At 39.2% G+C, this 25,213-nt stretch overlaps 1 protein-coding gene across 1 annotated transcript in view; it reads left to right on the forward strand.

Annotated features, from left to right (window-relative positions):
- Positions 1 to 25,213, forward strand: part of LOC122561461 (protocadherin Fat 4-like) — a 188,238-nt gene that overhangs the window by 109,359 nt on the left and 53,666 nt on the right. The window contains exons 19-34 of the mRNA XM_087999295.1: positions 449 to 537; positions 2,141 to 2,248; positions 2,380 to 2,489; positions 2,585 to 2,730; positions 7,426 to 7,614; positions 8,501 to 8,589; positions 11,597 to 11,704; positions 11,839 to 11,948; positions 12,048 to 12,193; positions 13,145 to 13,333; positions 14,386 to 14,474; positions 15,433 to 15,540; positions 15,675 to 15,784; positions 15,877 to 16,022; positions 17,020 to 17,208; positions 19,254 to 19,342. Of these exons, the coding sequence (XP_087855421.1) occupies positions 449 to 537; positions 2,141 to 2,248; positions 2,380 to 2,489; positions 2,585 to 2,730; positions 7,426 to 7,614; positions 8,501 to 8,589; positions 11,597 to 11,704; positions 11,839 to 11,948; positions 12,048 to 12,193; positions 13,145 to 13,333; positions 14,386 to 14,474; positions 15,433 to 15,540; positions 15,675 to 15,784; positions 15,877 to 16,022; positions 17,020 to 17,208; positions 19,254 to 19,342 (2,015 nt within the window). The remainder of the gene's footprint in view (positions 1 to 448; positions 538 to 2,140; positions 2,249 to 2,379; positions 2,490 to 2,584; positions 2,731 to 7,425; positions 7,615 to 8,500; positions 8,590 to 11,596; positions 11,705 to 11,838; positions 11,949 to 12,047; positions 12,194 to 13,144; positions 13,334 to 14,385; positions 14,475 to 15,432; positions 15,541 to 15,674; positions 15,785 to 15,876; positions 16,023 to 17,019; positions 17,209 to 19,253; positions 19,343 to 25,213) is intronic.

A 25,213-nucleotide genomic window follows, 5' to 3' on the forward strand; every position in this document is an offset into this window, starting at 1 on the left:
ATGCTGCCTGACCTGCTGCGCTTTTCCAGCAACACATTTTCATCATCAATTTTGTGCATACTCCTAAGCAATATCTCTATCAGATTCTGCTTGCCAACCAATCAGTACTCTCTTCTCATACAGTGGAAACCGGTTATTTTCTGTTTTTATTGGTAATTCTTGCAAATTGTTTTGAATCAAAGATGAAAACTTTCAATAAGGTGTAATTTTGCAGCAACACTCAAGCTCTACATTTCCAAAAGACTACATTGATGTGATGAGGGCAATTGCCACACATTTACCAGTTGCATTGAGAATAATACCAACAATTACCAACAAATCTCTGAATAAACCATCAAAAGAATTAAACATTGGTATTTTTGAAACATGATCTAATTTACTACCATTGGCACATACATTTTTGTATCAATTTAATATCTTAACCCAAAACATGTTTCATTTGATACAGGACCATTTGTCACAATCGCAGAGACTGTTGTTGTTGGTACTCCTGTCCATAAGTTAACTGCATCTGATCCTGATGGAGATACATTACAAGTAAGTTCTCGTTATCTAATGACAAGTTGTTTTTGATTGTAGTTGAGCTGAAAACATGCAATCAAAGTTTTCGCCCACAAACGGTTTTCCCTGGAGCTTTGGAGGCTAAGGGGCGACCTTATAAAGGTTTATAAAATCATGAGGGACATGGATAGGGTAAATAAACAAAGTCTTTTTTCTGCGTTAGAGGAGCCCGGAGTTAAAGGACATAGGTTTAAGGTGAAAGGTAAAAGGTAAAAGACTTAAAAGGGACCTAAGGGGCAACTTTTTCATGCAAATGATGGTCCGTGTATTGAATAAGCTGCCAGAGGAAGTGGTGGAGGATGGTCAAATTCCAAAATTTGAAAGGCATCTGGATGGATAGGAAGGATTTGGAGGGTTTTGGGCCAAGTGCTGGCACATGGACAAAATTAGGTTAGGATATCTTGTTGGCAGGGAATGGTTGGATTGAAGGGTCTGTTTCCAAGCTGTATATCTCTATGACTCTATTTTTATATTTTAGTCCTTGTGATAATGGTATACATATGATGGTCGTTTGTAGGGATAGCCGGAGAGAGAGGTCAAATGTGAAACAGTGATCATATAGAATCAAACCTCTCTCCATATTTATATCTACAGTATTAATGTGGTTCATTTATCAATGTACTGTTTAGAGGCTATTTGATGGTGGGGTCTTGATTGTTGGCGCAGTTCATTGTAACTTCAACTTCTGACCTTGCCTTCACCTTCCGTCTCTCATTTCCCTTTCTAAATGACTCCCCCACTATTTTTTTAGATCAGAGTGGTGCTGGAAAAACACAGCAGGTCAGGCAGCGTCCGAGGAGCAGAATGCCTCTGTTCCTGATGAAGGGCTTTTGCCCGAAACAGCGATTTTCCTGCTCCTCGGATGCTGCCTGACCTGCTGTGCTTTTCCAGCACCACTCTGATCTAAACTCTGGTTTCCAGCATCTGCAGTCCTCACTTTTGCCTCCCCTACTATCCCTAGTCATCTGCCTTTATTCATCTCATTATCACCTCTCTACTTCCTCCGATACCAGCATAATCACTTAACCTCTTTTCTCCATTCTCTTTCTCCCATTTCCAATTTTCCCTTGATTTCCCCACAATTCCTTTGCCTTGATGGCTCAGTTTACTCACTTCCTTTCTTAGCTAACTTTCCACCTTCTTTTTGACATTAACTTCTGTCAATCAGGTTTTCTTCTCAGTCACTCCTTGTCCACTCTCCTGACTTCCTCTCTTCTTCAACATGTCTGTCTCTTTCCCTGATTTACCCTAACCCATTTGACTTCAATGAATTTTTCATACAGTAATCCAAGGACTTAAATACTACGTACAGTATTCACTTCCTATGTGAATTAGCACAAAGAATTACCTTGTAGATGGTCAATGTTTACCTTTCAGTTCATTAAAAAAGATCTAAGTAGGGCACTCACCAGATAACAGGAATCAAACCTGAAATTGGGAAGAAACTAGAATTCCAACTCCTTGTGTTTGAACTCAAAAAAATCAGATTCAAATAGGATAGAAAGTAAAATTTATCTCAACACCAACAAAAGAATCGAATATGACCTGACAGAAATATAATGTTCTCTTCTGTTTCAAGTATTCTTTTCTGCCGAGCTCCTCCACCAATACCACCGCACTATTTAACCTGGACAACGTGGGTCAGATTACCACAGCAGCTGCTTTGGATTTTGAAAATGGTGACATGGTATGAAATATATTTTTGCTATGAATAATGAGAATATCTCCAGCACAGATACATTACTCCACTCAATCTACAGACCTGTGACAGAGATCTCATTAATTGATGTAATCCTGAGTTTTGTTCTTTGCCTTCAGCTTTTCTACGCTGTGATATTTATTAATGACACAGGATCTCCAAGCCTCTCTTGCACAGGCACAGTAACGATCACAATTACTGATGTAAATGATGAAGTTCCCATCATCAGGTACATTAAATATTCTTACCATGTTGTCAAGACTAGTTCACATTTACACAGATTGTCCTTTGCTAACTAAATAGGAATACTTTGAACCTTTTCAGCTCCTGTCCATCAAGTACCTTAACCCCTAATGAAGAAATGGCTGCTGGGACAACATTGATCACTTTATCTGCTTCTGATGGTGATAGCAATGACAACCTGACTTTCAGCTTTGCAGTAAATGAACCTTCCTTTCAAATTTCCCAAGGTAAGAACACAATTAACTCTTGCAAATCATGCAGGACACTTGTCATGTTAAAACTCTGGATATAATTTTTGTGCCTTTTGTGTTAGTCTTCTTGGTTGCTACCTGTCCATGTGCTGTGATTTATTTTTAAGTCGGATGATTGTTTCTGTATTTGGAATATGGATTCTCTTATACTAGATCATAATGTTGTGTATCTATGCAAACCTCTCATTTTGTTTTTTATTGTATAGATCTTACATTTTGTTATTCAGTGTGACCTATTCTTATCAATATGCAAAATGTATGAGGATGATGAGTGAATTCACCCAAAAAACAAATTCCCATTCAATCTCAGGGGATGTCAGAGAAAACTTCTACAAAGGGCATGAATAGAACTTGGGAGAGGTGGCTCCTGCAATCACAGTGTTGCTTCCGTGTCTGTAATAAACACTGGACAGACATAGGCTGTGACTGGAGGAACAGCAAGTGGGTATGCACGAAAGAAAGAGAAGGAAATGGTTTGCTGACCAGAGCCTTCACTGTGGCGCCAAGATCGGGATGCCCAGACTGGGTAGCCATCTGTTAGGAGTTCCATCTCCTGTGTCTGTTTGAGAGTGTGCATCGACCAAGGTGCAAGAGAGAAAGAGGAGTAAGAAAGAAATCATGAGGATTGGTAGAGGTAGTGGTCAAAGAAACTGAAAGAGGCGTAAGGGGAAGATAAAGGCTAAAAGGTAATAAATAAGCGAGAAGGAGGTTGGAAGGTGAGAAACATCATGTGGAATGAGGGGAGCAGAAAGATGCTGTAAAGTTGAGATGCAGAGATTGCACATAGGGTACAGGGAAAGAGAAACACTGAAAGAGAAAGACAGTGTGTCAGGAAACAGGAGGCTGCACATGTGGTGGTGAGAGAGGGGATGCTGACACATAAGAGAAGATTACAAAGGAGAGAGAACCATTTTAAATGTGACAATAGAAGAGCAATGAAGAAATTCAGTATCAGGAAATATGAGATCCCCGAAGTAATTAATTAATTAATTTTAAAATGATTGTGGAATCTCTAGTTCAAGGCTGCATGTGTTCAAAAGGTACTATATGGGAATGGTGATGTGGATTCTACACTAATGACGATTCTGTCAATTGTTAAATTTAAATCTGTGGCAGTAAAAAGGGTAATAAGCACCTGGTTAAAATACTTAAACTTTATGCATATGAAATGGTAGCTTTGACTTCACTGGTCTGTGGAAGGAGTCATAGGGTCACATAGCATATAGACCCTTTGATCCAACTAGTCCATGCCAAACATAATCCCAATCTAAACTAGTCCCACCTGCCTGCTCCTGGCCCATATTCCTTCAAACCTTTCCTATTTATGTATCTGTCTAAATGTCGTTTAAATGTTGTAAGTGTAGCCACATCAATCACTTTCTCCGGAAGTTCATTCTATACACAAACCACCCTTGGTGTAAAAAAAAAGCCTCTCATGTATTTTTTAAATCTCTCTCCTCTCACCTTAAAAACGTATTCCCTAGTCTTAAAATCTTCCATCCTAGGGATAAGACAACTACCAATAACTCTATCCAAGACTCTCATTATTTTATAAACTTCTATCAGGGCACATTCTTTTATAAACTTCTATCAGGGCACTACGCTTCAGTAAAAATGTCCCAGCATATCGAGTTGTTCTTTATAATTAAACATTCCACACCAGGCAACATCCTGGTAAATCTCTTCTGAACCCTCTCTAGCTTAATAATATCCTTCCTGTTACTGGGCGACCAGAACTGGATATAATATTCCAGAAGGAAGCACATGGTGAGGATAGTGCAGGAAAGAGAGAGAGAGAGAAAGAAAAGAAAACCTGCACAGTTTCCACCTTTGCTGTTTGATTTCATGTATCGCTGGACATCAGAGTGCATCTGGGAAAATTAACAAACAGTGAATTCACAACTAATCTTGGAGGACCTGTTGGGCGAAGTTCACAGCACAGAATCAGATAAGTTATTTGTTGTTTTAAGTCTGTCCAAGAGAAAGGCTTCAGTAGTGAGTATACTGGGTTCTTTCTTGATTATATGTTTTTGGAGATAAATGTCTTGATTAAACTTAAAATATAAGCCATAGCTATTAATTTAACCTGGGGCAGTGTTTGTCGAGGAATAAGACGGTGTTATTTTCTGGGTCTGAAGATTGTGAAGGAGCAAAAATGGCCTTTGCAGTGATATATACTTCTTGTCAGATGTGGGAGTTTAAAGAGGGTTTCAGAGTTACTGCGGATTATATCTGCCATAAATGCTGTTGGATGCGAATCTTCTCAGATCGAGTGGATTGGTAGGAGAGACAGATAGAAGCAATGAGGAATTTGCAACAGCAACAGTATGTGATGGATGGCAGTTATAGGAAGGGGGGAAAGTCTCAGATACAGTCACATAGATGGGTTAACTCCAGGAAGGGAAGAGAGGTAGGCAGCTAGTGCAGGAGTCTTTTGTGGATATACCCATTTCAAACAGGTATGCTGTTTTGGAAAATGTAGGGGGTGATGGATTCTCAGGGGAACATAGCACGAAAAGCCAAGTTTCTGGCTCTAATGCAACGAAGGATATGCCGGCTTCCAAGAGATCAATTGTGTTATGGGATTCTGTAGTCAGAGGTACAGACGCTTCTGTGGCCAGCAGAGAAAAAGCAGAATGGTGTGTTGTTTCCCTGGTGCCAGGATCAAGGATGTCTCAGAGAGAGTGCAGAATGTTCCCACGGGAGAGGGGCCAGCAGGAGGTCATTGTCCACATTGGAACCAACAACATAGGAAGGGAAAAGTTTGAGATTCTGAAGGGAGATTACAGAGAGTTAGGCAGAAATTTAAAAAGGAGGTCCTCAAGGATAGTAATATCTGGATTACTCCCAGTGCTACGAGCTAGTGAGGGCAGGAATAGTGGGATAGAGCAGATGAATGCGTGGCTGAGGAGCTGGTGTATGGGAGAAGGATTCACATTTTTGGACAATTGGAATCTCCTTTGGGGTAGAAGTAACCTGTTGAAGAAGGACGAATTGCACCTAAATTGGAAGGGGACTAATATACTGGCAGGGAAATTTGCTAGAACTGCTTGGGAGAATTTAAACTAGTAAGGTGGGGGGGTGGGACCCAGGGAGATAGTGAGGAAAGAGATCAATCTGAGACTGGCACAGCTGAGAACAGAAGTGAGTCAAACAGTCAGGGCAGGCAGGGACAAGGTAGGTCTAATAAATTAAACTACATTTATTTCAATGCAAGGGGCCTAACAGGGAACGCAGATGATCTCAGGCATGGTTAGGAACATGGGACTGGGATATCATAGCAATTACAGAAACATGGCTCAGGGATGGGCAGGATTGGCAGCTTAATGTTCCAGGATACAAATGCTATAGGAAGGATAGAAAGGGGAGCAAGAGAGGAGGGGGAGTGTTATTTTTGATAAGGGATAGCATTACAGCTGTGCTGAGGGAGGATATTCCTGGAAATACATCCAGGGAAGTTATTTGGGTGGAACTGAGAAATAAGAAAGGGATGATAACCTTATTGGGATTGTATTATAGTCCCCCCAATAGTCAGAGGGAAATTGAGAAACAAACTTGTAAGGAGATCTTAGCTATCTGTAAGAGTAATAGGGTAGTTATGGTAGGGGATTTTAACTTTCCAAACATCGACTGGGATTGCCATAGTATTAAAGGTTTAGATGGAGAGGAATTTCTTAAGTGTGTACAAGACAATTTTCTGATTCAGTATGTGGATGTATCTACTAGAGAAGGTGCAAAAGTTGACCTACTCTTCGGAAATAAGGCAGGGCAGGTGACTGAGGTGTCAGTGGGGGAGCACTTTGGGGCCAGCAACCATAATTCTTTTCGTTTTAAAATAGTGATGGAAGAGAATAGACCAGATCTAAAAGTTGAAGTTCTAAATTGGAGAAAGGCCAATTTTGACGGTATTAGGCAAGAACTTTCGAAAGTTGATTGGAGGCAGATGTTCACAGGTAAAGGGACAGCTGGAAAATGGGAAGCCTTCAGAAATGAGATAACAAGAATCCAGAGAAAGTATATTCCTGTCAGGGTGAAAGGGAAGGCTGGTAGGTATAGGGAATGCTGGATGACTAAAGAAATTGAGGGTTTGGTTAAGAAAAAGAAGGAAGCATATGTCAGGTATAGACAGGATAGATCGAGTGAATCCTTAGAAGAGTATAAAGAAAGTAGGAGTATACTTAAGAGGGAAATCAGAGGGCAAAACAGGGACATGAGATAGCTTTGGCAAATAGAATCAAGGAGAATCCAAAGGATTTTTACAAATATGTTAAGGACAAAAGGGTAACTAGGGAGAGAATAGGGCCCCTCAAAGATCAGCAAGACGGCCTTTGTGTGGAGCCACAGAAAATGGGGGCGATACTAAATGAATATTTTGCATCAGTATTTACTGTGGAAAAAGGATATGGAAGATATAGACTGTAGGGAAATAGATGGTGACATCTTGCAAAATGTCCATATTACAGAGGAGGTCTTGAAATGGTTAAAAGTGGATAAATCCCCAGGAGCTGATCATGGTAAATGGGATTCTTCCTACACCATCTGCTCCTCGCTGCTCATAACGTACACCTCTGTATATCAGAAATTCAACCATACACATGACAATGTTTAACAAGAAAATAATATTTGCCTGAACAACATTTGGTTAAAACAGATGTTTATTTTGTCTTTCAGTTGGTGATACTGCAATAATCAGCAATACATTAATACTGGACTATGACATCGTGTCTGCTGTTACATTCTATACATTGAATGTGGTCGTTACAGACCTGGGAGGGAACCAAGCAATGTGCAACCTGAATGTTTCATTGATTCCCATCAATGAAGCCCCGATATGTGATGCTGTATTTACAGGAGGGACAGGTGAAGATATTTCAATTATTAATCCTGATCCATATTACAATCAGTTAGACTTGTTTCAATTTAATAAATTCTGTCTATCCCTAGCTTTATTCTCATGTGTCACTTAACAGTGCCCATAAATCCATCATTTTGAGGATGTGGTGCTATAACATCCATTTTTTTGTACCTGACACCAGCAAATAGAAATCAATAGAAAATCTGCCATGTTGGAATACATTCTACTTGTTGCAATTTTTATATTATGTTAATGTATCATTAAGGTTTTGTACAAATGGGAATATGAAATCAGTTATGTCCAACAGGCAGCATTGTTTGCATTAAAAGGTGCCAGTATGTTACAATGATTTTTCATACAAGTTTACAGGAAGAGCAGGATCTTTTCCCTCAGGTTCTCAAGCACAACCTGTGCTGGAATCATTCCCTGCCCCATCATCGTTCCCCTTTCACCTGAAATCATTCAATCCTGGCATCTCTTCCTCCCTCCTCACTTCTATGTCAAAATACACATTGTCCCCATTAATTTTGGTTTTTACCAGACTGACAGACAGCCTTCCCAGAATTCCTGGCTTTGATCTGAACAACCTTAAATCTTTAACTAACATTTTCTCCTTTGCAATCCAAAACATGACTCATCAAACAGCTTTCCAATTAAAATTTGTTGTCAAGAAGGAGTAGAATAGGGCACAAAACCCTTTGTTTTGCAATTACAAATTATTTATGGTTTACATTAGTATTAAACTTAATGTGAATGTCAAATTCTGTATTTAAGCTGTTGAACTACGTGATTCTTTTTATGCCTGAAAAATCAATTAATTTATTGCCCTTAATACCACCACTTATACATGACATAATACAGATTTGATTAATTACATTTCTTTTGGTGTAGGACCTTCTGTCACAATTCCCGAGACTACTGCTGTTGGTGTCTCTGTCTATAAGTTAACTGCATCAGATCCTGAAAATGGTAATTTACAAGTAAGTCTTTGCCAATTAAAAAGTGTTTTAAACTTGATTAAGCTTAAGGCGTACAACCAAAGCTTTCACCCACATTTGGAATTACTTTGGTCCTTGTGACTACAGTATGTGTATGATGGATTATGTGGGGAATTGTAAAATATTGAGTAATTAGAACTGAAGCACTAATCATCATAGAGCCAGGCACTTGTCCTGCTTGTATCAATAATATTAACAGGGGCAATCTGATTGACTTTCTGCTTCATGGAGATTCCGAAGATAACCATGAGGAGAACTTGTTAAGGAGAACTTGCTGATTTTTAACCCTCTTTTTCCACATCTCCATTTTCAGTGCAGTCCTCTTCCTGGCCTTTCTCCTTACATTCCTCCTGTTTCCCTTCCTCACCCACATTGAGCTCTCTCCACTTTCCCAGCAGATGTCAAAATATTTCTTTTCAAATGCTCTTCTTGAGAGTTTCATGAGTTCTACCTTTTGGTTTTGGAGTCTTTTTTTTATTTTCTTTCTCATTCTCACTACCTCATTTATTAGGTAACACAATATTTAAGTAACAAATGTATTGCTTATATGTGGCTTACTTGGACTCAAACAGAATTAGAATTAGAATAATTTGTCAAAATCCTCAATTGTCATCTCTTCTATGACAGGCCATGACAGGCAAAGGATGCACTAATTACCTAAACATCAGGGTAATTAAATTGGCACAAGACAACAGGCATAATTTGTAACAGAGGTTTATTGAAACAGTTGATTTGTGCTTCTACACAAAAGGAGACATCACCCGAAACAGATTTTTCTGCAGCTTGGTGAGGTCACAGCTAATATGTTCCCATCGCAAATGCACAAAGCGAAAATATTTTAACTAGGTAGTTTCTATTATTTTTATTGGATCTCAAACCTCAACCTCCAATTTAAATTTAACAATTGACACTTTGTTCTAATAACATCCATTACATTCTTTCCCACATCAAAGCTCTTGAACCAGTGCAGTGTTAAACCAGGAATTCCACATTCATTTCAAAGGAATTCATCACCTTAGTGATTTCCAGGTTTCCTTGCTCCCAGTTAGCTGACTAGCCCTTTACTGATGGGTTTAAAGCTGTTCCCTCTCTCTCAAGTGCTTCTTGCACTTTCAGCTTCCTTCTCCAGCCCCCTTTGCAGTTGTAGCTTCCTTCTTCTTGTAACTCATGGTGTTAATAGCACATGATGTTGGCTAGACTATGTTAGTGTTGATAGATTACAGAAAATTACGACCAGAGTGGAGAATGTTCAGTGAATACCTGCTGAACTATGTGCTTAGTTTTAGGAATTAATAGAAGTAAATTTTAATAGTTTGCACAAATGTGTATCCTGTAGTTATTTGTTTAATTCTCTCAGAATTGCCCTGTTTTATTATACATATATAATATATATATACTGCATGCCTGATTCTTGCATTTGCAGTTCCCGACTACCCCAGCCTTGCCCTTACAGTCATCACTACCTTACTTTGCAGCTCTCTTCCTCCCCATCTCCTGCTCCGCAGCCTCCTTCCTCTCCCCACCAGTCTGCAACTATGCTCCTACCCAGCAGCCTCCTTCTTGCTTTTCCCTATCCTCACCCCAAGATATAGCACCTCCACACCAATTGCATAGCAATTCCATCAGCATGTCCCCAGCAGCAGTTAGCTTGTAGCTGCTCAATCAGTAGCAGAGTAGTTCTCTCCTGTAAGTGCTGCTGCTGCTAATCCCACTGGATAACCTATCAGTTGCAAATGTGAGTGAGATACAATCTGAATTTGAAGGAGCATGATGAACACAGACTCTGTCATTCGAGGAGCAGCTCCTTACTGATTTTTTTCTCTCTCTCATATGGGCGGCACGGTGGCACAGTGGTTAGCACTGTTACCTCACAGCGCCAGAGACTCGGGTTCAATTCCCACCTCAGGCGACTGACTGTGTGGAGTTTGCATGTTCTCCCTGTGCCTGCATGGGTTTCCTCTGGGTGCTCTGGTTTTCTCCCACAGTCCAAAGATGTGCAGGTCAGGTGAATTGGCCATGCTAAATTTACCGTAGTGTTAGGTAAGGGGTAAATGTAGGGGTAAGGGTGGGTGGCGGGTCGGTGTGGACTTGTTGGGCCGAAGGGCCTGTTTCCACACTGTAAGTAATCTAATCTAATATGGGGTTGTCCTTTCTCTGGATGCTCTTGTGATTTGATTTTCCCCAGCATTTTCAAGGTTTTTGATGTGAATTCGTTCACCATCCCCTATATTTTGAGTTCTGTTTTCCAGTCAATTTTCTTACTGTCCTTCCTTCATTATCTTTATTTCATTTCCCATTACCCATTCCCAAAGATACCCCTTTTCTCCACCTCCCCCTTCTCATTCACCTTTATTATTCTGTTTTTCTCCTCCACTACCTTCTTAATTTTTTTCTAATCCTTCTCTGACCCCTCCTCATCTTTCCAAATTCTCTGCCTTTCTCTCCATCCTCACATGTCCCCTATCATCATTTCACGTAAGTTATTCTTTCATGGAGTGTAGTTAGCTCATTTGACTAGATGGTCAACAGATTAAAATGAACAGCATGGGGTTCAATCATGGATCTGACTCGAAGATTCAGTGGGAGCCTAATTTTTCTTGGCTTAAAACAAAATTATGGATCTTACTGCATGGTTCTCTGAATGATTGATTTGCCTTTAGGTAGAGAATCGAATAGGAAACAACGCAATTCTCCTGATAGAGTTACCTCGCTGGGTCTTGTCTTTCAAAATATACCAGCACAAGGAATAGTCTAGAGCAGACCGTTGATCTTCACTTTGAAGTTTATTAAAGATGTTTAAGGTGGAAGACTCACTAGTTAACAAAAATCAGAATCTGAATCAGGAAAAAACCTGAATTCCAATTCCTTGTGTTTGAGCTAATAAAAAAGATTGACATAGAACAAAGAGTGAAGTGTATTCAAACACTCACCTCAGGAATTGAATATTGGACTGACAGAAATATAACTTCCACTTTTATATTTCCTCAAGTATTCTTTTCTGCCGAGCTCCTCCACCAATACCACCGCACTATTTAACCTGGACAACGTGGGTCAGATTACCACAGCAGCTACTTTGGATTTTGAAAATGGTGACATGGTATGAAATATATTTTTATTATTGATTAAGAAGAGAATCTTCAGCCCAGATACCTTGTTCAACTCAATTTACTGTCTTCATTCACAGAGATCTCATTAATTGATGTAATCCTGAGTTTTGTTCTTTGCCTTCAGCTTTTCTACGCTGTGATATCTATTAATGACACAGGATCTCCAAGCCTCTCTTGCACAGGCACAGTAACGATCACAATTACTGATGTAAATGATGAAGTTCCCATCATCAGGTACATTAAACATCATGACCATGTTATCAGACAAGACCAGTTCTCACTTGCATTAGTGGTCCATTGTTTACTAAATAGGAAAATTGTGTACCTTTTCAGCAACTGTCCAACAAGTACCTTAACCCTTAATGATGATGTGGCTCCTGGGACATTACTGACAACTTTATCTGCCTCAGATGGTGACAGCTTTGATAATCTGATTTTTGGATTTGCAGCAAATGAATCTTCATTTCAAATTTCCCAAGGTAGGAACACAAGTAATTATTGCAAATTTCATAGGACATTTGTCATGATGAAATGGGTGCATAATATATTTGTCTGTGGGTCTGATGGTGTCAATTTTCTCCCCTTTTTTGTTCATGTGTGTTTCTTTGTTTGATGCCATGTTTTGCATTCCTCTGATGTTTGTGTCCTTGGATTTATGAATATGATGTTTTCTTACTTCAAGTTTCATTTTTCCTGTGCATGTATAAAATTATTCTTACTTTTTGTTAGCATATGGCTCCTGTGGGCATATCTGTCTTCCTCTCCCTATAGTCAGTGCTAATCAGTGCTAATTTGTTCTCTGCAATGACTATGTGTCCTACAGCTCAGAGTTCTCAGATTTTTGTGCTATTTTTACTGTTTCTTGCAGTGCTTTTTCTTTGTACAACTCTTCTGTTTAGTGAATCTAAAATAAGTTGTGGCAATTTGTGCGTCATTATTTTTAAAGATGTTTAGGGTGGAAGACTCACTGGTTAACAAAAATCAGAATTTGAATAAGAAAAAACCTGAATTCCAATTCCTTGTGTTTGAGCTAATAAAAAAGGTTGACATAGAACAAAGCATGAACTTATTAGTTTTATTTTCCTGTAATAAGTCAGAGAACTATCATAATCAATCATAATGTGCATGTGTTGTATAAAGAAGACCTTTTCAGAAGGGTCCACAGAGAAACATATCTGAGTCAGTGACATAAAAAAGCCAATTCAGTAATTTGTTCTGAAGGGCAAATGTGGTTACCTTGACAACAGTGATCGTTGCAAACTTTTTAACGAGCACTTCATTTCTCTCGCATGGAAAACCTCATTCCCCTGACACTACCTGAGTATTGCTTTCCATTGCTTATGACTTATTGATAGAATCTATCAGTACTTTCAAATCCTCATGCCATAATGTCGAATTATACTTGAAACTGAAGCTTCTTTGTTTTACAGTTGGAGACACTGCAATAATCTCCAATACATTCACACTGGACTATGACCATGGGTCTGTGGCCTCGTTCTATACGTTAAATGTGTTAGTTACAGACCTGGGCGGGAACCAAGCAACGTGCAACCTGAACGTTTCATTGATTCCCATCAACGAAGATCCAATATGCGAATCTATATTTACAGCGGGGACAGGTGAAGATATTTCAGTTATTAGCCTTGACATATGCTAAATAGTGATTATAATTAATTAGGTTTACATCGACTAACAAATTATGTCTAATCATGTTTTGTCTTTCAAGAATCAATTATTAATTTAGAATGCATATAAATTCATTCATTTGTTCTGTACCATTCTTCTGTACATCAGCAGAAGGAAGATAGAAGTCTGCCACATTGAAGTGGACTCATATTGTTGCAATTCTTGCACTATCATACTGCATAGCAGGAGTTCTGACATAATGGGAACAAGAGTCTGATTGTGCATAAGAGGGAATGACCTGGAAAACATATTGCTGCCAGTGTATTAGGCGAAATTTATAACTTAAACATTTTCAGTAATTATCTGCACTCAAAAGAAACTCCAATCAAAGATCTGAAAGGCTCATATTTCAATTATCCAGACCAATGCAAATATATATGTTAAATTTAATGGCTGTCTGCCTGGTGTTCCAGTGTGGACGAAGCATGGCAAGTAAAGAGTAGTGAGAGCAGCCATTTTGAACTAGGAAGTGTTTTACCAGCATTGAAGGTGTGAGCTAAAAGAAAGCAGCATTTTCTCTCTCAGCCTGCCAAAACAGCCAGCTATTGTAATATTTCCACCTCACACCCTCCCCACAAGCACTCCTCCTCCAAGGATCCTGATTTCTGAGCTCTGACCTATACAGTAGCCTCACCACCTTAAATTTCTCTGATTGTAAGTGCCACCCCAAACAATCTCTGAATCCAGCCTCCTGATGATGATCAGCAGGTGACCCAAGTTCAAAAGTAATACTCAGCTCTGTTCCCTGCTATCAGATGATGGCTATTCAGGAAGGTAGTCACCAAGAAAAATTAAATCAGGTCACAAAATCTCGAATCCTCAATGATCATGGCAAATATTCTTTTCCACTGGGATAAATGCCACCAAGAAAGTGAAGATGTTATTCAAATATTTTATCAGAAAAATAATCAAATTTACTGCCATTAATGTATCACTTATCATCAATACAATGCTGTTTGCATGAAGCATATTTCCTTTGGTACAGGACCATCTGTTGCTCTTCCAGAGACTATTACTATTGGTGCCTCTGTCTATAAGTTAACTGCAACTGATCCTGATAAAGATCCTTTACAAGTAAGTCTTTTCCTAAAACATAAATAGCATTTTTGATCTTGATTATATTTAAGATAGGCAAGTCAACTTTGGAACCTCATTTAAAATGTTTTGCGGCTTTTTCCAGTAATATGTATATGATGGTTTATAGAGAATAGTCAGAGATCAGGGGAGAATCAGGGAGTATACATTCTCACAGTGATAGTGTTCATGTGGTTTATAACTAAATTAAAATTCTGTTAAATGGAGATCTCAAAGGTATTGATCGTAGGGGCACTGACAGAGAGGAACTGACATTCTTGGAAATGATCATTCTCCATCAAATCTTTTTCCTTGTCTTCCTCTTCCTCAATCTCTCCTGTTTGCCTTCCTGCCCTCATTGTCCATTCAATTCTAAATCCCAAACTCCACCTTCTTCACTCTCTTTCTCTTCCACATATCTTCCCAACTTAATATTTGAACATTCCCTCATTCCCTTATTGCCCATTTTCCCACAGACCCCTCTCCACTGTGCTACCTTCTTCTTTATTCTTCTTGCTCTCTTCACATTTACCTTAAAGTTTTCCTGTTTATTTACTTTTATCCATCCCCATTTGTCACATCACTTCATCTCTTGTCCTCTCTCCCACATTCCATACTTTCTCCAATTCCTGTCCCACAGTCTCTATCCTCATTTTTCCATTTCATTTCTGGTATCTCCTCAAACATTGCAAAAGTCTTTACATTCCCTAAACACTAGCACAAGAGATCACTTCGTAGGTCATCGATTTTCACTTTGGAATTGATTATCAGAGATTCAGGTGGAGACTTGCAGATAACAGGATCCAAATCTAAATCTGGAAGAAACCATAACTTCAATTTGGTTTGATCTGACCAAATTCAGGTTCAAATAAGGCAGAATGTAAAGTTCATCCAAATGCTCACCAAAAGAATTGAATATTAACTGACAGATATATAACTTTCTCCTTTTTTTCTCAAGTATTCTTTTCTGTCAAGTTCCTCCACAAGAACCACTGCACTATTTAACCTGGACAACGTGGGTCAGATTACCACAGCAGCTGCTTTGGATTTTGAAAATGGTGACATGGTATGAAATATATTTTTATTATTGATTAAGAAGAGAATCTTCAGCCCAGATACCTTGTTCAACTCAATTTACTGTCTTCATTCACAGAGATCTCATTAATTGATGTAATCCTGAGTTTTGTTCTTTGCCTTCAGCTTTTCTACGCTGTGGTATCTATTAGTGACACGGGATCTCCAAGCCTCTCTTGCACAGGCACAGTAACGATCACAATTACTGATGTAAATGATGAAGTTCCCATCATCAGGTACATCATGACCATGTTATTAGACAAGACCAGTTCTCACTTGCATTAATGGTCCATTGTTTACTAAATAGGAAAATTGTGTACCTTTTCAGCAACTGTCCAACAAGTACCTTAACCCTTAATGATGATGTGGCTCCTGGGACATTACTGACAACTTTATCTGCTTCAGATAGTGACAACAGTGATGGACTAACTTATAGCTTTGCAGTAAATGATCCTTCCTTTCAAATTTCCCAAGGTAGGAATGCAATTAACTATACATAGGATACTGATGAGGTTTGCATGAGACTTTTCTATTTCTTGTTTTATTATGCGTAATTATTTATTCCTGTTTTTGAGGCTCATTTATACATTTCTTTGTCCTGAGTTATGTAGGTCTTTAATCTGCTATTTGGATATTATTTGTGGATGTGATGTTTCTTATTTGATTTTGTTTATTTGTATACGAGCACATCAGTGCACATGATCACTCTTTATCATGATGTGTCTGATATTTGCATGTTGCACCATTTCATTTGATATTTCAGTTTAGTTTGAGTCCGGATTGTTCGGGCAAATTTATGATATTGTTCTTTATATGTATGTTTTTTTAACTCCAATTTTCCTTTATGCAACTTTTCTCTCTCAATGATGAATATTTGTATAGTTCAAGTAGTATTTTATGCCATTATTTTGCCATTTAATATATTGGTTGTGTACCTTTGCTCTGATATGGGTCAGAGAAAGAACCGGGTAAATTGTAAAATAAGTAATGCCGCACAAACCTGCAGAAGGGTTCAGACGAATAAATCCCGGCCATTAATGAGAGTTATAGAACATAGAACATTACAGCGCAGTACAGGCCCTTCGGCCCTCGATGTTGCGCTGCCCTGTTATACTAATCTGAAGCCCATCCCACCTACACTATTCCATGTATATCCATATGCCTGTCCAATGACAACTTAAATGCACTTAAACTTGGCGAATTCACTACCATTGCAGGCAAAGCATTCCATACCCTTGCTACTCTCTGAGTATATAGAATCTTCAAGCGTATCCCTCTTTTGTGACATTTCATTTCCCATTCAAGTAATATTTTGGTTTGCTCACACTCTCTGTCAATTGTTCTTCTCGACTTATAATTTATAAACCAGTACAATCGGCACTTCCAGCTGTCATTTTGTTATGTTAATAAGGAAATACTATTTTCCTGAGTTTTATCTGGCTGAAATGCGTGTTTCTTTTTTGTCCTTCAGTTGGAGACACTGCAATAATCACCAATACATTCACACTGGACTATGACAATGTGTCTGTGGCCATATTCTATACATTAAAAGTGGTCGTTAAAGACCTAGGAGGGAACCAAGCAATTTGCACCCTGCGTATTTCATTGATTGCAGTCAATGAAGATCCAATATGTGATGCTGTATTTACAGCAGGGACAGGTGAAGATACTTAAATTATTAATCGTAATATTTAGTTGAATAATGATTGCAATGAATTTGACTTTGCTCTGATAACATTGAGTCAAGTTTTTTTTTCCAGCAACAGTCTGTCCTCATAATGGCTTCCAGGTAAAATGCAGCATAAGATTGTGAAGTTCAGTGTCTGAACTATTGGTGATATTTGGTAAAAATATGACACTTGTAAGTTTCAGTTTTGGGAAATCAAAAAGAATTCTGCCACATCATGACTGTTCACTTTGTTTAATCCTGATGGTGAAAGAGTTAATTATGTATCTGAAAGGAATATAAATATGTTTGGCTCAACACACACTCAAGGAACAGATCCTTCTCTTCCATTCTGACACTCTTCAGCCTTCTGGGCTTAGATTCAGCAACTTTCATAACCTCCATCTTTATTTGTTTGTGCCATTTTGATGGTTCAATTCTTTCTTCACAATGCAATCATATGGCTGCTCTTTACATTCACGTGCTTATCACAGACAGAACCTTTGCATATTTGGAGATTCATCGACATTCTCTTTTCTTTCATATCACAAAGTCTTTTGTTGATTAATGACCCTCGACTTACTCCTCAACATAGATGTTCCCTTTAGTTCTTTCTGCTCCTCTCCCTCCAACACCTATCCTAGAAACTGGCTTAAAAACTGTTGCATTTCTATCTAACAGCTGCACTGATGAAAGGTCATGAACCAGAAGTCTTAATTCCATCTCTCTCCACAGATGCCTGATCTGCTGAGTGCCAGCATTTTTTTTTCGTATTTTGGAAAAAAATGCATCTGACTTAACTATTACACTGTTAGGTGCACATTGATTAAAATATTCCAACCCCTGAAACTAAAATCCATGCCAGAGGGTCTATGAAATATGAGGTCTGGTGTTTAAAAGGTGATGTTTTGACTTATAAACATGACAAAAAAAATTGCACCTGAAATAATTCTTCAAGGAGCACAGAAGCTCCATCTACAATTAAAATGTAGACAATAAATATTATTTGGTGTAAACGCAAGCAGAACCATTTGGTACAGGATTACTGTTTCTAATATTAATGTTGAGACAAATTACCTTTGTACACTATTTTACAAGAGACTAACATAAATAGTTATAATTACAGCCCTATATTGATAGCCCACATTTCAGAAACTGCATTATTGATTCATTACTGCAAACAATTAAAATGCAAAATGGTTGTTCTACAGCCTCTACATGACCTAATGTCATTCTCAGGGCTCAAAGGGGAAATGACAGTGAATGGAGTTGCATGATGATGCCCATATTGTCCAAAGTTGTGCAGGTTAGGTGGATTGACCATGCTAAATTGTCCCATAATATCCAGGAATGTACAAGTTAGGTGGTTTAGCCATAGTAAATATGGGATTACAGAGATAAGGTAGTGGTCTGAGTCTAGGTGGGGTGCTCTTCAGAGCATTAATGCAGACTCAATGGGCTGAATGGCCTCTTTATGCTTTGTTGGGATTCTACAACTGGTTACCTCCCCAATTGGGATTATACTGAGCTCTTCTAGCATTCCTCAGTGTGCAGAACTACAAACTTCAGCAATTGAAACAATATACAGTTTACAGAGCTGAAACACTGTAAGGTCCATATGCAATCCAAGCCAAGACACCTTGGAGCAGACTCTAATAAATGGCAGAAAGGATCACCAAGATTCCCCAGTTAAATATACCAGTACACAGCCCTAGTGTTTTGTCCACTCAGTCTTCAAGTTAGAAAATAATAATAAAAAGGGCATTTGTTCAGAACCCTGATAATGGTCTCACTGTTCCAAAACACAGCACCCCTTGTTGATGAAATATCCCAGGATGGAACTGGGTGGGAGTGTAATAACAGAAATTCTTAAACCAGGTCTGATGTGGACCAATAAAAAGTTCCTCTTCTGTCGCCATTAAAGTAGCAAGCAGATTAACATCGCATCTGAAATGCAACTCTCGGATAGTGAACATATATTAGATGCAGAAACATCAAGAGTGAGCAGACCGCTATTCTTGTTTGTTCTTCAATTGCAGCATCAGTCGATATTAATGAGACAAATGATGACCTAACAGCCATCTACCAGGTTTCTGCAACAGATCCAGATTTTGAGGACTCTTTAACAGTAAGGTTTTCCTAGTGTGATAATTACTACATTATTAAGTTAATTTAGTTGCTATATGCCTGAAAATAATGATCTATAGGAATTGGTAGTAATTGTGTCAATTAATGACGACTGTTCAGGATCACAACATGAAGGGACCAAAGCTACATCACAACTTAATTTCAGCACCTTCTTTGAGAAATGAATATACTCCCTATAACAGACCATAGATGTCAGAAAGGAGTCAACTTCAGTGCAACATCAAGAAGGAGCAAGGTGTTCTATATATCAAGCCTGCTCTGCATTTCAATGCAAGAGCAAAGTAGGGAGGCAAAGAAAACTAAAAAAACCACAAAAATGGAAGGCAGCAGGAATGACAGCTAGCACTTATTAGGGCTTTTGGGCTGGGAAAAAATGTGTAAAAATATCAAAAAGTCTATGTGGTACTATGCCTGACTTAACAGAGCATTTGCAATAAGGTAGATGAATTAATGTGTACAGGTATAACACACATTTCATTAATGTGAATTCACTATAATGCAATTGACAAATTGGGGACACTGTTTCTAAAGCATGAACTTTTAAAGTCTGTATTGGTTATGACACGATTCTGGCCCCATTAGTTTAAATGGTGCTGCTATTAAACAATTTTCTTACTTCATGGGATTGCATGAGAACAGAACTACCACGTTATGGCAGAACTGACTGTATCTAGTTGTAACAAGGTATGGTATGATTTTGAAAATGGAGGAATGCCTGTGGGGTAACCAAAACTGGGAATTTACCATCCAAAGGGGTTCAAACTGCAGGAAGGACAGGCAAAAAGGACAAGGAGGTGAGGTGGCATGGCTAGTAAAAATATAATTAGTGCAAAAATGAGAAAGGATTCAGGAAATGATCAGCCTTGTAGGAGTGTACATGAGATAGTTTTATAGACCAGTATATTGTGGAACAAATCAGGACATATGTTACCCTATGTTTGATTTTAAGCATTGAGAATAGCTTATTAACTGATCTGGTTGTGAGAGAGCCTCTGGGAAAAGGTGACCCTAACACGATACAACTCTTCTTTGGTTTGGAAAGTGAAATAGTTCAATTCAAAATTATAGTTCTGAATAAAAAAAGGGATACTATAAAGGTATGAGTAGTGAGTTGGCTTGATAAATTAAGTAATTTCATCAAAATCCATGATGTTCGATATGCAATGGCTGACATTTAAGGAACATAGAGTCACAGAGATGTACAGCACAAAAACAGACCCTTTGGTCCAACTCGTTCATGCCGATCAGATATCCTAACCTAATCTAGTCCCATTTTCCAGCACTTGGCCCATACCCCTCTAAACCCTTCCTATTCATATACCCATCTAGCTGCCTTTTAAATGTTGTAATTGTTCCAGTGTCCACCACTTCCTCTGGCAGCTCATTCCATACATGCACTACCCTTTGTGTGAAAAAAGTGCCCCTACAGTCCCTTTTAAATCTTTCCCCTCTCACCTCGAACCTATGCCCTCTAGTCCTGGACTCCCATCCCAAGGAAAAGACCTTGCCTATTTATCCTATCTATGCCCCTCATGATTTTATAAACCTCTATAAAGTCATCCCTCAGCTTCCGATGCTCCAGGGAAAATAGCCCCAGCATTTTCAATCTCTCCCTATAGCTTAAATCCTTCAACACTGGCAACATTCCCTGTAAATACTTTCTGAATCCTTTCAAGTTTCACAATATCCTATTGATATGAGGGAGACCAGAATTGTATCCAATATTCCAAAAGTGGCCTAACCAATGTCCTGTACAGCTGCAATATGACCTCCCAACTTCTACATGCAATGCTCTGACCAGTAAAGGAAAGCCGTCTTCACTATCCTATCTATCTGTGACTCTACTTTCAAGGAACTATGAACCTGCACTCCAACGTCTAAGAATTAGACAGGAAAAGTGACCCAACCATGGTTAACAAAAGAAATTAAGGATTGTCTTAGATCTAGAGAGGAGATATATAAAGTTTAGGGATCTGTTGGCTGGACAGCTGGTTTGCAATACAGAGCAATGGCACCCGAATTCAGATCCCAGACCAGCTGGTGTGGAAGGATACTCCTTCTCAACATCTCCCCTCATCTGCGGTGTGGTGGCCTTCTGATTCAACCACTACCAGTCATTTCTGTTTAGTGAGAGAGCAGCTGTTGGTCTGCAAAGGCTATGGTAACTTCACCTATGGCGACTTTTTTTAAGGGGAGGAACAGTCAACTATGGTTGACAAGGGAAGTCAGGAGCAGCACAGAAGCAAAAGATAAAGCCTACAATGTGGAGAAGATTAGTGGGAAGCCATAGGAGTGGGAAGCCTTTAAAAACAAGCAGAAGACAATTAAATAAACAATAGGGAGAGAGATAATGAAATATGAGGCCAACTAGCTCGTAATATAAAAGAAGATTGCAATAACTTCTTTAGATATCCAAAAGGGTAAGAGAAAGGAAAGACTGGGCATTGGATCACTGGAAAATAGCTGGAGAAGTAATAATGGGCAACAAGGAAATGGCAGATGAACTGAACAGGTACTTTGCATCAGTCTCTCCAGTGGAAGACACTAGTAGTGCACCAGAGATTCAGGAGAGTCAAGGAGCAGAAGTGAGTGTAGTAGCCATCACTAAGAAGAAGATGCTGGGGAAGCTAAAAAGCCTGAGTGTGGTTAAATCACCCAGACTGGATGGATTACACCCCAGAGTTCTGAATGGACTAGCTGAGGAGATTGTGGAGGCATTGGTGGTTATCTTTCAGGAATTACTAGAATCAAGGAGTGTCCAAGAGGACAGGAAAATTACTAATGTAACTTAATAGTTAAGAAGTGAGGAAGGAAAGAGAGGATGGGAAATTATAGGCCGGTTAACCTGACCTCAGTCATTGGTAAGGTTTTACAGTCCATTGTTAAGGATGAGATTGTGAAGTACTTGGAAATGCATGGTAAAATTGGGTTAAGGCAGCATGACTTTGTCAAGGGGAAATCTGTTAGAATTCTTTGAGGAGATAATGATCTACTTGGAATTCCAAAATTCCTTTGACAAGGTGTCACACAAGAGGCTGCAAAATAAGATAAGAGCCTATGATGTTGGGGCAAGGTACTGGCATGGATAGAGAATTGGTGGACTTGCAAAAGGCATGGAGTGGGGATAAACTGATCTTTTTCAGGATGGCAGCCAGTGACTAGTGGAACTCCACAGACAGGAGTCGGTGTTGGAACCACATCTATTCATGTTACACATTAATAATCTGAACAAAGGAACTGAGGGCACTGTAGCTCGGTTTGCAGATGACACAAAGATAGGTGGAGGGATAGGTGGTGCTGAGGAGGCGAGAAGACTGCAGAAGGATTTGGACAGGCTTGGAGAGTAGGCAAAGAAGTGGCCAATTCATTACAAAGTGGCAAAGTGTAAGGTTAAATTTTGCTAATAAGAACAGAGGTGTATACTATTTTCTAAAAGGGCAAAGGCTTCAGAAATTTGAAGTGCAAGGGTCTTAAGAATCCTAGTTCAGGATTCTGTTGAAGTTAACATGCAGGTTCAGTTGGCAGTTGGGAAATCAAATGCAACATTAACATTCACTTTGAGAGGGCTAATATACAATAACAGGGATGTACTGCTGAGGCTGTATACCAGACCAAATGTAGAATATTGTGAGCAGTTTTGAGCCACATCCCTCAGGAAGAATGTGCAGGTGTTGGAAGAAGTCCAGAGGAGGTTTACAAGAAAGATCCCAAGGATGAAGATCGTCTCGTATCAGGAACAGTTGAGGACTTTGGGTTTGTTCTCGATATATTTTTTAAGGATGGGGGGGGAATTTCATTGAAACTTACAGAATACTGAAAAGGCTGTATGGAGTGGACGTGGAGATGATGTTTCCACTAGTAGGAGAGACCAGGACCCAAAGGCACAACCTCAGAGTGAAGGGATGATCCTTGAGAACTGAGATGAATAGGAATTTCTTCAACCAGAGGGTGGTGATTCTGTGAAACACGTTGAAAATCATTGAGTTTATTTAAGGCAGAGATAGAACATTCTTGATAAGTCAGGGATTAAAGGTTATGGAAAGAAGGCAGGAGAATGAAGTTAACAAATATATTAGCCATGATCAAAGGGCAGAGCAGACTCGGTTGCTCAAATGACCTAATTCTGCTGCTATGTCTTATGGTCATATGGTCTGAGAAGAGGAGATATTTCGTCACTCAGAGTTTAGTGAACCTGTGGAATTCTCTATGACAGCAGATTGAGAAGGCCAACTTAATAAATATGTTTAGGAAATAAAGAAATGTATCCCTAGAACTTAAAGTTGTTAAGATATATGGGGAGAAGCAGGATAATGGCTTTGAGAGAGAAGATGCACCTTCATCATGTTGAATGGCAGAATTGGGCTAAATGGATTGAATGGTCTTCTCCTGCTGCTATTTTTCTATGTTGCTGGTAATGGGGCAGTATCTGGCTGGCTGCAAGTAACACATCTCTTGTCATTTTTGTTGCCATTGAACTCATGAAGATTCGAAGTGTTGTTTAATAGGAAACTGATCCGACCTCACATGCAATGATGCTTTCTAGGGATGGCACAGGAGACAGGGAGCCCATAAAATAGCTAGGCAGGGAGTGTCCATTTTATTCCCGAGACCATGCCATTGTAACAGTGGCAGAGAGCCTGGAAAATGACCCTCCCACTCAGTTGCCAATTGAGTTAGTCCCTAGAGGAGTACAAGTGCAGTGGGAGTATACCCGAGAGGGAAATCAAGAGGGCAAGAAGAGGATAGGAGATAGCTTTGGCAAATAGGGTTAAAGAAAATGCAAAGAGATTGCACAAATACATTAAAGGTAAAATAGTAACTAAGGTGAGAATAGGCTCCTTTAAGATCAAAGAGGCCATCTATTTGTGGAACCACAGGAGATGGGTAGGATATTAAATGAATATTTCACGCGATTATTTACTGTGGAGAAGGACATGGAAGCTAGGGACTTGGGAAATAAATGGTGATGTCTTGAAAAGTGTCCATATTTCAGAGGTCTGGAGGTCTTAAAACGCATAAAGGTGGATAAATCCCTGGCACCTGATGAGGTGTATCCATAGAACTTCGTGGGAAGCATGGGAAGTGATTGCCAGGCCCCTGGCTGAGATATTTGTATCATTGACAGCCATGGGCGAGATGCCTGAAGGCTGGAGAATGGCTAATATGATACCATTATTTAAGAAAGATGGTAAGGAAAAGCCAAAGAAGTATAGACCGGTCAGCTTGTTGTAAGTAGTGGGTAAGTTGTTAGAGGTGATTCTGAGGGAGAGGATTTATATGTATTTGGAAAGGCAAGGCTAGATCAGGGATAGTCAGCATGGCTTTGTATGTAGGAAATCATGTCTCACTGACTTGATTGAGATTTTTGAAGTGGTGATGAAGAAGATTGAGGAAGGTCGGAGTGATGGACTTCAGCAAAGCATTCAAGAAGGTTCCACATGATAGACTAATTAGCAAGATTAGATCACATAGGATCCAGGGGAAGCTGACCAATTTGATACACAGTTGGCTTGAAGGTACGAGACAGAGGATAGTTTTTCAGACCGGAGGCCTGGGACTAGCAGTGTGCTGCAAGGACACTGGTGCTATATCCACTGATTTTCATCATTTACATAAATGGCTTGGATCTGAACATAGCAGGTATGGTTAGTAAGTTTACAGATGACACCAAAATTGGTGTCAATGAAGAAGGTTATCTCAGTGTACAACGGGACCTTGATAAAATGGGCCAATGAATCGAAGAGTGGCAGATTAAGTATAATTTAGATAAATATGAGGTGTTGCATTTTACTAAGGCAAACCAGGGCAGGACTTATACAATTAAAGTTAGGGCCCTGGGGTGTGTTGCTGC

Source organism: Chiloscyllium plagiosum, unplaced genomic scaffold, assembly GCF_037043375.1.
Source record: "Chiloscyllium plagiosum isolate Xiang-an unplaced genomic scaffold, Cpla_swu_hap1 HiC_scaffold_23, whole genome shotgun sequence".
In the NCBI taxonomy this organism is placed as follows: domain Eukaryota; kingdom Metazoa; phylum Chordata; class Chondrichthyes; order Orectolobiformes; family Hemiscylliidae; genus Chiloscyllium; species Chiloscyllium plagiosum.